Source organism: Silene latifolia, chromosome Y (genome assembly GCF_048544455.1).
Source record: "Silene latifolia isolate original U9 population chromosome Y, ASM4854445v1, whole genome shotgun sequence".
Classification (NCBI taxonomy): Eukaryota; Viridiplantae; Streptophyta; class Magnoliopsida; order Caryophyllales; family Caryophyllaceae; genus Silene; species Silene latifolia.
In genome coordinates, this window is record NC_133538.1 from 348753689 (window position 1) to 348766480 (window position 12792).

General features: G+C 37.8%; 1 protein-coding gene and 1 pseudogene across 1 annotated transcript; both read right to left on the reverse strand.

The window, feature by feature from the left end:
* Positions 1-2373: 2373 nt before the first annotated feature.
* Positions 2374-3395, reverse strand: LOC141631600 (geranylgeranyl diphosphate reductase, chloroplastic-like; annotated as a pseudogene).
* Positions 3396-10899: 7504 nt separating this feature from the next.
* On the reverse strand, positions 10900-12262 carry LOC141633680 (GDSL esterase/lipase At1g29670-like). Its single transcript, XM_074446101.1, has 2 exons — positions 11779-12262; positions 10900-11323 (listed from the first exon to the last, which is right to left on the reverse strand). The coding sequence occupies exons 1-2, from the start codon at positions 12074-12076 to the stop codon at positions 11088-11090; spliced, it is 534 nt and encodes a 177-aa protein (XP_074302202.1). The 5' UTR covers positions 12077-12262; the 3' UTR covers positions 10900-11087.
* Positions 12263-12792: the final 530 nt, after the last annotated feature.

Here is a 12792-nt window from a genome sequence, read left to right on the forward strand (position 1 = left end):
TAATATTTTGTTTTTCATGTGGATTATATCGACAACATTGAATGCCACAAAGTGAACTGAATTACATTATATTTGTTTTGGTCCGTAATCGCCAATGTGAGTTGATAACTCCGGCTATTATATTGTGCAGTCGATTGATGGTGGGTTCAACGAGCCATAAGTCAAACGGTTGGTTGATCGATCACAGATACGAGTTATAACGATACCTCGTAGGACAATTTTTTGTGACAACGTAATGGAGTCCTAAATGTTTAAAACATTCGGTGCCAGGTCGTGGATAGGACATCCATTGTGTTCCTAGAGTCGATTCTTTTGACTATCGATTTGTCTCTTGAAATTAAGGCGTTTTTGGGTGACTTTGGTTTCTTTCTCACGGTGCATGCGTCAGAATGGAGGCTAAGTAGATTTTTTCTGGGTCATTTCATACTGTGCTTACATCTGCAGGATTCGAGTTGAGGAAAATATCCAACCTTATCAGGTATAGTTATTTCTCAGGGCCACTCGAGGAGTTGTAACTGAAACGCATGGCCATGCTCCAATGATGATTCGTTTATCAGTTAAGTTACTCTCTAGTCGGGGAAACCACTCTTGATGATGATCGCTTGTAAAATATGACCTTTGTGAATACGGATTTGCAAATTGTTTTACATTGAGTGGGAGAAATTTTAGGATATGAGAATCGGTTATCGCACATACACTTGTGAGGACAAGTGGGAGTTTGTTGGAGCTTGTGTCCTCCACAAATTAGTGTGATAACATTAATAAATCTCTTAAAGGTTCACAAGAGTATACTTCGTATTTTAATCAGTTGATTAACGATTACCTAATAACGGTTGGCTTGCTAGAAAGTTTCACGTTATTATCATACAGATGGCGGTGATCAACTGGTCCCTAAAGGTCACACCTATAGGATGTGTTTGAGAGATGTGGTTATAGAAATATAATCACATTGATGCCTTATATGACTAAACAGTTAGTCAATGTGTTGATGAGACAATTATTTAATGAAGATTAAATAATATTAGTTGAGACGAATTAACTGTCAATTCGTAAATTGAATATAATAAGTTATATTTAATTAAATGTATGTAATGTTAGCTTGGACGAATTAATCTGTTAATTCGTAATTAAATGTAATCGGTTATATTTAATATCAATAAGATGAATGTGTTATAGTGGTAATAGTGAGGGTACTCAAACCAAGAGGTCATGGGTTCGATCCTCACTAGATGACAATTTACACATTTTATACATTTTTGAAATAACCGAAAATAAGAAGAAAATTATCATCTTATTTTCGGATATGGGCCGAGAAAAAAAAAAAAAAATCCTACCCTAATCCATTCCTATACACGGTTTATAGGGGAGTGGGGAGAGGATTTTCTAACCTAATATTTCCTAAGCCATTCTTGCCTCCCTCTCATCAGAAAAAACACAAAAAAAACCTAAAATTATTTAGTTAATTTTTGGATCGATTCTAGCATAATCAAAGGGCATATCTCATATCGTCTTGGGTTCAACTGATAGGCGAATATCTACTTTGATATTGTTCTTAGGCCGTATTTGCTAGGACCGAAGGTTATTTCTAAATCCTATATAATTTTGTTTATGCAATTTAAATTTTATGACTAGTTTCATCATTATAATTCGTTATAGTCCTTATATTTAAAGGGATGCATACAGATAAATCCCACAGAAATAGAATTACCTTAATAATTGGAAATGGAACTTGGAATTGAAGAACAAATGATTGAATGAAAATTGTAATACAATATTGAAATGTTAAAGGAAATGTAAATAACATAAAGGAAATATAACCTACATTCTATTCTAAGACTAAAACATATATGAAAGTGTGTGGAAAGAGGTGTAAGAGGGGTCGATCAACACCCTTTATATAGGAATAAGAGGAGTAACATAAATAGGATAAAAAGGGCTAGCCCCGATCGGGGTCATGATGTTCTAGTCATTTTCTCTTAATTCCGTCTTTAATTGTATAGAGAATCCAATGTTTAGTCTTAATGCTCCTTAATTCCTCCGGTTAATTGCACAATGAGCATCCTAAGCTTGGCATTTTCCAAATGATCTTGGACTTCTCTTTTAGGCTTTATTTTGTATGATCATTTTGCATATAAACCCAAGCTTCATACTTCTTACTCGGGCTTGGAAATTACCAAAATACCCTTCCGAGGTCATGCTTAGTCGTTTTAGCCTCGTGAACCCATGTGCTTGCTACTTTGACGGAAAAAAGCTACTAAAAGCTTAATAACACAACTAGAACACGGAATTAGCTCATAAACACATTAATAGAAGTGCAATAATCAAATAAACCAAGCTAAAATAGGGGGTTAAAATGTATATAAAATGGACTTATCAATATTCGGTAGAATCCCCAACCAACGCAACCCTCCCTCGAACTCTAACTGGCCTTGGATGCTCAGGAATCGGATGAGCCTCAACCTTAAAAACCTGTCCCCCCACCAATCTTACTCCCAACCCTATCCAACACACCTTGCTGAAACCTCTTAATATCCAACTTACACCTAACCGTGCCAGTCCCCACCGCCACATGATAACACTTCGTAAACACCCACCCGTAAAAATCAGGTGACACGTCATCACCAACATACATCTCCCGCCATATGATTATAATACTCCATTTTATCGTCAGGTAACCAAATCAACTCCTGAAACGCGATGGCATACTCGTAATTTCCCGCCTTAATCGCTTTCGCTACCTTACTATGCACCTCATCCGCCCCAACAACAACATCAACCTCAACCGCTTTCTTAACCCCGTTAACAACATATCTCACCATGTAGGGCCCACCGTCGTTGACCGGGAGGTCAACGCCGGTGACCAACCCAGAAACGAGCTGGGCCTCGCATGACTCTGCGCGACTCCGGTGGAACGAGTCCAGGACTTCGCACCGAGTCATGGCAATGAACTCGGTGGGTAAGAGGGTTTTTCCGAAGTCGATAACGAGGTTGGAAGGGGAAATGATGCGCGTGGGCGTGACTTGACAGTCGACGAGGGCGCGTGGGATGGAGAATTCTTCGAGCAATCATAAGGAGATTGCGCCGCCGCAGGGTTTGGCGGCGGAGGTGGCGCGTTCGAAGAGATAAGTGTGGACGCCGTCGTTGGAGAGGGATTTGGCAGCGGATGAGCCGGCGGGGTTGCCACTGATCACGGCGACACGGAGTTTTCGGGTGTGGAGTGGTGGGTTACTGGTGGAGGTAGAGGAGGTTATGGTGAGGGAGGTGAGTTTGCGGGTGGTAGGACGGGTATGGGTATGAGTTCGAGTTTGAGTTTGAGTTCGAGTTCTGGTAGGGGTAGATTTGGAAATGTGGTGGTGGAGGAGTTGAGATTGGTGATTAAGAGAGAATGCTGCCATTAGGAAGGTGGTGGAGTGATTAGTGGGAGATTAGTGAGTGTGATTAGACCGGAGTAAGTGTATCAGGGTAGTGTTCCGTTGATCTCAAATTCTCGATTTATTTTTTACGTTTTGCTTATTCGTGTGTTTCAATCATTTCTATACATTTTGATTAAAAAGTTAAGATATGTGTTTCCGCCTTTTGTATTTTAAAGGTGACCGGGACCGAGCGCCGAAGGGGGTATGATAAAAAAAAAAAGGGAGATTGGGAAGTGTGATTAACATAAATTATGGCCGTTTGGAATTGGATTAGATAATTAGATTATTAGTATATGGAGTACGCAAAACTAGGAGATTTCATACCTTTGTAATAAACAAGTGAGTAGTGGACTCGTTGTAAGTTTAATTCAATTCTTAATCATGTATATTCTAATTACTAAATGAATATACGAATATAAAATGCGGAAGCGATAAATAAAGATCGAGAATTAAACCTCCAGCCATTGTTAATCGGTATTCCTGAACAGCTTTTAAATCCCATATAAAGAAATAAACCCGTTTACGTCTTTCCGATAACTTGTCTTTGTCTGCCGTCTGACTCTTTCTTACTCTGATTTCGGTTCCGAACCCTCGTTCTCACTGATTTAGATGGTGTATATTTTCTTAAGGGAGAGTAGGTTTGGTGACCTTGTTAATCAGAAATTATGTTGTACTTATACTGATTTTGCCATCAAAAATCAGTTGCAAATGTAGTGGAGAGAGTGGTGGTCAACTGAAGGAAATGGGGAGACAAAATAGGGCAGTTTGAGTCCATATTTTGAATTCCAAATTAATGGGCCACAATCTTAATATTTTCAATAACTGAAAATATCCAACATTCTCCCACTTGGCCCATTTACGCAAGAGAAACTTCATGTACGAATCATAGCGACGAATTCTCCTGAGCGAAAATTAATCTTCCATGTATTACGATACACTTAGTCTCTCACCACTCACACTTAACTTAATGAATAAACCATATGTTTACTCTAGGTCAAAACATAATAATATTTCTCAACAAAAATAAATAACCAAAGAATGTACGTACATAATCCAAAATGAGAAAATACCCAACTAAATGAAAATTTTCATTACAATAAATAAATGTATCACATTATGGGACCAAGTCCCATATTCACTACATGACCCTTGAAACCTTTAGGTGGCATGCCTTTAGTCAATGGATCAGCAATCATTAATTCAGTGCTAATGTGTTCTATGATCACTTTCTTTTCCTGAACACGCTCTTTTATGGCCAAATACTTAATGTCGATGTGTTTACTTCGACTTCCACTTCTATTATTCTTAGCCATAAATACCGCAGCTGAATTATCACAATACATTCGAATTGGCCTATTAATAGAGTCAACGACTCTTAGCCCAGATATGAAACCTTTCAGCCATACACCATGTGAGGTAGCCTCAAAACAAGAAACGAACTCGACCTCCATAGTAGAAGTAGCTGTCAATGTCTGCTTAGTACTCCTCCAGGATACTGACTCCGACTAGCATAAACACATATCCGATGTGGATTTTCGTGAATCAATGCGCCAGCAAAGTCCGAGTCGGAGTACCCCACCACTTCAAGACTATCGGTCCGTCTATACATACAAGCATGTAATCTTTGGTACCACGAAGGTACCTCAACACTTTCTTTGCGGCCTTCCGGTGATCGGTGCAGGTTACTCGATATCCGCCTAATACTCCAACAAAGATATGCAATATCGGTCCAGTACAGACTTGAGCATACATAATGCTACCAACAGCTGAAGCATATGTAACATTTTTCATTTGTTCCCTTTCTAAATCATTCCTGGGACACTGGTCTAAACTGAATCGGTCACCTTTCACAATAGGTGCTACACTTGGTGAACAATCTTTCATTCTGAACCTTTCAAGCACTTTGTTGATATAGGCCTCCTGAGACAAGCCTAAAATGCCTCGGGATCTATCTCTATGGATCTTAATGCCAATGACATAAGATGCCTCGCCCATATCTTTCATATCAAAGTTATTTGAAAGAAATTGTTTCACCTCATATAAAAATCCCTTATCATTGGTTGCCAGCAAAATGTCATCCACGTATAACACAAGGAAACAAATCTTACTCCCACTGACCTTAAGGTATATGCATTGGTCCATGATATTTTCTTCAAAATCGAATGAAGAAATTACTTCATGGAACTTCTTATACCATTGGCGGGAGGCTTGTTTCAAACCGTATATGGATTTATTTAGCTTACAAACCAAATGCTCACCATCTTTAGAGGAGAATCTTTCAGGTTGTTTCATGTAAACCTCTTCCTCTAAATTGCCAATGAGAAATGCCGTTTTCACATCCATTTGATGTAGCTCGAAATCAAAATGAGCTACTAATGCCATGACAACTCGAAGAGAATCTTTCTTTGATACAGGAGAAAATGTCTCCTTGTAGTCGAGCCCTTCTCTTTGAGTGAACCCTTTAGCAACGAGTCTTGCCTTATGTCTCTCGATGTTGCCAAGTGAGTCTCTTTTAGTCTTAAAGACCCACTTACATCCGATGGTTTTTACACCATTAGGCAACTCGACGAGATCCCAAAATCGATTAGCCGCCATAGAGTTCATCTCATCTTTCATAGCATCCATCCATAGGTTTGAATCTGTAGAACTTATGGCTTGTGAAAATGACATAGGATCATTATCAGCTCCAACATTGCAATCCGATTCTTGTAGATATACTTCATAGTCGTCAGGAATAGCCGATCTCCTTTCTCGAATAGATCTTCTTAATGGAATTTGTTCAACCTCACGGTGAACTTCTTCCTCATTATGATCCACCCTATTTTGATCGACATTTTGTGGAATTTCTGTATTTGGTTGTTGAACTTGCGATCGATCTTCAGGACCGTGAACAATAACCAACCTGTCACTTAAAACAGAGGGTGAAGCTTCATGTTGATCCTTTTCAGGTTCAACTTCTATAGTACTCCCACTGACTAAGTCATTCTCTAGAAATTTTGCATTTCTAGATTCCACAATCCTGGTACTATGAGACGGACAATAGAACCTATAGCCTTTGGACTTTTCGACATATCCAATGAAATGCCCACTAATAGTCCTTGGGTCTAGTTTCTTTTCTTGTGGGTTGTAAATTCTCACCTCAGACGGACATCCCCAAACGCGTATATGTTGCAAACTCGGTTTCCAACCTTTGAATAACTCAAAAGGCGTCTTTGAGACGGCCTTGGAAGGAACCCGATTTAATATATACGCAGCTGTATTTAGTGCATCAACCCACAAAAATGAAGGAAGTTTAATATTACTTCTCATACTACGCACCATTTCAATTAAAGTCCGATTCCTTCTTTCTGCTACACCATTCTGATCCGGAGAACCGGGCATAGTGTATTGGGCAACAATCCCATGCTCTTGAAGGAATTTAGCAAAAGGACCAGGTGCTTGTCCATCCTCAGTATATCTACCATAGTACTCACCACCTCTATCTGATCTCACAATTTTAATGTGCTTACCACATTGTTTCTCTCCTTCAGCCTTAAACAATTTAAAGGCATCAAAAGCTTCATCTTTGGAACGAAGTAAGTAGATGTACATATATCGTGAATAATCTTCAATAAAGGTAATAAAGTATTTCGGATCATTAGCGTTCATGTCCGGACAATAAATATCCGTGTGTATGATTTCTAATAGGTCAGAACTCCTCTTAGCACCTTTCTTAGATTTTTTAGTTTGCTTTCCCTTAATGCAACTAACACAAGTATCAAAATCGGTAAAGTCTAAAGTACCAAGTACCCCTTCCTTTACCAATCTCTTAACCCTCTAAATGAAGATGTGTCCCAATCTCCGATGCCATAACATAGAGGACTCCTCATTCATAATACATCTTTTTAAACCAGTATTAACATGCATAGTATTTTGAGTGGTATCATTTTGTAAATAAAGACGATATAAATTATCAGACAAAATACCATGACCAATGGTACAAGCCTTGAAATTGAAATTAAATTCCGAGCAAAATTCGGAATTATAAAATGTCTTTTCCAAAACCACTACTCAAAACTAAACTGCATGTCCCTACGGTCTCCACGTTCGAGCTTATCTGGTGTCCTGAATAGATAGAGCTTTCACTTGCCACTGGTTTCCGCGGGTTTGTCATACCCTGCAAGGTATTCGAAACATGGATTGTAGTACCAGAGTCAATCCACCAAGTATTATGAATAACATTAACCATATTAGATTAATAACAAACAAACGCATGAAAATTACCTTTCTTTTTAAGCTAAGCCTTGAACTTTATGCAGTCTTTCTTCATATGTCCCTTCTTTTTACAGAAGAAACATGAAGACTCCTTCTTAATGGTCGGCTCAACAGATATCTTATCCTTTCCCTTATCCTTATGGTGACCCTTCTTAGTACTAGATGATTCTTTATTAGTACTAGTAGTTAGGTTCACCTTTTCGCCCTCCTCCAACAACAACCTCCCCTCCTCTTGAACACACATGGTCATTAATTCATTAAGAGACCATTTATCCTTATGTGTGTTGTAAGAGATCTTAAATGGGGCATATTGTGCTGGGAGAGAACACAAAATGAAATGTACCAGGAAAGAGTCAGACATAGTAACTTCCAATACCTTAAGTCACCGCAATATCCCTCATGCGCATGATGAAATCACGCACTCCTTTAGTGGCATTGAGCTTCAAAGAAGTGAACTTCATTATTAAGGTGCTCGCCAAAGCCTTATCGAAGTTTGAACTGTTCATCTATTGCTTTAAGAAGGTCTCGAACTTTAGTATCTTTGCTCGACGGAACCTCGGATACTAGCACACAATTTTGTCTTTATGAACATCGTGCAAATATAGTTTGATTTCTCCCACTTTTCACGATGGTCTACTTCATCTGGTGTGCTAGTTTCCTTTACCTCAGTCGGTTCCTCGTGTTATATAGCATAATCGAAACGCGTGAATCCTAAATGCAATAGAACTCTTTCCTTCCACATCTTAAAATTATCACCAGTTAATTCAGGAACGTCTATTTTGATATCAAAGGAACTTCCAGGTAAACTTGCTGCAAATTTTAAATATACATGCTTAGTAACAAAAAATTGAGACTTAACTTTATCACAACTTACCAATGTAAATTATGCTTATATGAATCTAGTGACATAAACTTGCCTGTGGGCTAAAGTCTACTCAAATTAGATGCATAAAAAACTTAAACTTTATGATGAAACTATCAAATTATATTAATTTCTCAACTCCTGTGGGTATATTAAGAAACATAATTCAATATAACATCCTAATTAATCACACAAATATAATAAGATTCCTGTGGGTAAGTCTCATCACATTACGTATAATTAATTACAATAAAATGTCTAGTTTCCACATGCGATTTCAAATATAATTTAATCAATTAGAGATGCTGTGGCTACTCCCTAACTAAATAAATTTAAAATCACTTGACATTTAAAAACATTAACTTATATACAAAACTTCATGTATATAGACCAACTAACTTCAATCTCACATATAATTACAACCACCAAAAATTACCGTAGCATTACACTTAGACCAAGATAAACCAAAGGGGTATAGACAAAAATAACACAAGTATTATGGTCTAAGGAGGTAACATATTAACAGAACAGTTGAGTTAAAAATGTGAGCACTTGATTTTTGAGGATAGAAGGCCAACACTTTATGTACAGATAAGCAAAATGAGGGACGAAAATATCAACACTTTATTTATTCATAAAGATAAATAATAAAGCAATTGAAACATCCAAAGTTCATGTGCAACTTTGGTGTACAGAAAAGTACAACTTTCAAAAGCAAAAACATAGCTAGTGGTGTACAGCAAATCAAAGAATAACCACGCAATTAATGTTACTCTATAAAGCAACAAAAACCATAGCAGAGAATAGAACCGTGCGCTAAAAAACAATAGATGTTAAGTCATCTTTAATCTTCCGTCAATACATCAAACAGAAAATTTCCAGAAAATTAAAAATAAAATTTCAACATAAAATTTCCCAGATTTTAATGATAAAGACGGAAACAGATTACACACAAACAAGGCAATAAACGATTATCAGAAGAAATCCCAGAATCCGACAGAAAAACGAGAGCGTCAAATCATCACATTTCAATCGACGGAAAAAACGAAGTCGGAAAATTAACAAGCAAGACAGAGGCGATAAACTCGCTCTGATACCAAATGTAAGTTTAATTCAATTCTTAATCATGTATATTCTAATTACTAAATGAATATACGAATATAAAATGCGGAAGCGATAAATAAAGATCGAGAATTAAACTCCGGCCATTGCTAATCGGTATTCCTGAACAGCTTTTAAATCCCGAATAAAGAAATAAACCCGTTTCCGTCTTTACGATAACTTGTCTTTGTCTGCCGTCTGACTCTTTCTTACTCTGATTTCGGTTCCGAACCCGCCTTCTCACTGATTTAGATGGTGTATATTTTCTTAAGGAAGAGTAGGTTTGGTGACCTTGTTAATCAGAAATTATGTTGTACTTATACGATTTTGCCATCAAAAATCAGTTGCAAATGTAGTGGAGAGAGTGGTGGTCTTTTTAAGGAAATGGGGAGACAAAATAGGGCAGTTTGAGTCCATATTTTGACTGCCAAATTAATGGACCACAATCTTAATATTTTCAATAACTGAAAATATCCAACACTAGTGGCCTAGTGGGTGTACTGTCATTGGCTCATTGCTGGTTTGTGTTGTGACTGGTAAGATGCTTGTGGTTAGTTAATAGAAGTAAATGCTAAAATATGCAGAAATCAGGTGTGTCAGGTTTCGCGACCTTACTTAAACAGGATCCGTTCTATAAACTCGTAAACATCTATCCTTGGGAACTAATGCTAAAATATGCAGAAATAAGATAATGTCGTGTTTTGCCAACCTTACTTAAGCATGATCTGTTGATCTGTTCTATAAACTCGTGAATATCTATAGTTGAAACTACAGATCTGGGCCCGTGGAGGTAAATATATATAGTAAATATGCAGAAATCAGGTATGTCGAGTTTTCACGGCCTGGCTTATATGTTCCTTGAGATCTACACTCTACAGATATGTGGTAATGCGGTCCGAATTCTCTCCATTTCCTCAAAAGAAATGGACCTCCATTTTCTATCAACGGTCCGGATCAAATATTGTGATGATCTAATGCTCGTAATTGTTTCATAAAAATAAAGTTTTAATGGATGGTGAAATAAAATATATTAAAATATGAGTGTATTAGAGAGGAAATGAAGAGGATCTAAATTCGTGGTAATGTGGGGCAGTGGCCACTGACCAGTGGGGTAACCGGGTAAAGACAGTCGGATTCAAAGAGCCAAAAATAATATGGAGTCGCCCGGGTTCAAACCGGAGACCTCGTCTCTTATACTGACATGATAACCAACTACACCACTGACACCTTGTTGTACTGCTATCTCAGGCAAACAATACTGATCCTTAACAAGCAAAGAAAAATCCATAGACTGTAGGTCTGTAGCTGTCACAATTTATTCAGCATTTTACTGAACAAATTCATCTAATTACAATGATCTCACATTCATTTACCTACACACAAATTATACCGAAAAGTGTAGTATTAAACTTGTACTTCTACCTAGTTGAGCTGTATACTCATCAAACAAAGTCCTACTAATGAAGCGGAGTATCGATCAGAGCTCGCAGGCTGATAGGGCTACACATCTCGGTGACTGACTTTCCGGTCCAGGCTGATTCAGCCAGCAAAGAGTTAGCAGCTTCAGTTGGGTTGTAGAAATCCCACCATATATGCTTTGACATGTCATTACATGCCATTGATGTTGATTGACATCCTACTGCTGCCCCTCGCCACCCTCTCCCGCAGCATGTTCCCCTAACAACCTCAAACCCTGCCACACACGTACAATTTTTACTTAATTACACTCATTAACATTGATCAAGATCTTAACTTCGTAATTAAAACACGCAACATAATACATATATTATATATACACATACAAGTCCATAATGACATTTCAACAACATTACCCTAGTGCATTAAGGCTCCCACTCATAATGTCATATACTTGGATGTTTGCGGTCTTACCCTTAATTGACAGTGTCACAGTGTTAATAAAACACGGAGAACAACAGATTACGAAAACCATACAATTTAACACATGCCACATATCTTTAGCAACAGATTACGACAACCATACATTTTAACACGCGCCATAAGCTCACAATGACATATACTTGGATGTTGTCTTACCATTGACAGTGTCACTAAAGCGGAAGGAGAACAACAGATTAAGACAAACCATACAATTTAACACATACTAAAAGCCGGAAGTAGAGAAGTTACCATATGATTTAGGCTTAGATATGAGTTCCATAATCCCTTGATAAACATCACAGAACACAAAACGAGCATCTGAAACCTCGGAATTCAGAGCAATTATCCGGTCATTAAGCCGCTGATTAAAATCCCTAACATGCTGATTAATCTTATTAACACAAACCCTAACTCTCCTACTACTATTCCTCCCGTTCCGAAAATACCATTCTACCACTGCCCTAGGAGCATACCCTAGAGGCAAAAAACCCATAACAACAATCTTTCTTGCCCCTGAATTGTATAAATTTCGGACAGCATTCGTCATCTCATTAGCCAACAACTGCCCAAATGCTTGTGAAGCATTGTTAAAACACGGAGTAAACGTCTCTTTCTGGAAGAGGAAGTTAATGAAGTCTTCTTTTCCTAAGGATACATAGAATATTGAGGACTTTACTAGCTGGACAGCTGGTCCGCCTCGGCCTCACCTAGTTGTAGTTGTAAGAGTTGGATTGTCTCAAATGATTGCCTTAGTTGATGGTTTAAAGACTGGAAATTCGGACCAACCAGGCTAGGCAAGATTGTTGCTCTGACTGACCCGTAATTGAGCCCGTTTAGTATTCCTTCTGTTGTGCCGTTTTGTTCATAGAATGATGAGATCTCTGATAATCCCATTTTCGAAGCTGTATACATTAATACAGTAAATTGTTAGAGATTGAGTATGCACGAAACAGGAATTGACAATAATTAACCACACCGAATCGACTTCGCTTTTCTCATAGAATAATTCGACCCTTATTGTGCCCGGGTTAAATCGAATTTCTTATTGAGATAAGACGGTGTCCGTCTGATTTTGGACACCAACCAAAAATCAAAGAAGTAATTCAGAAGTATTGTGTGTAGATTGTTATGTGTTCCATGATGCAGAAGATGAAAAATTCTTTTTTTATCATCTTTTCTTCACATTCCATGTCTATTTATATAGATATGGAGGGGAAACAAGGGAATGTATCTCTGAAGAGTTACTCTTCAGAAATTCCGTTT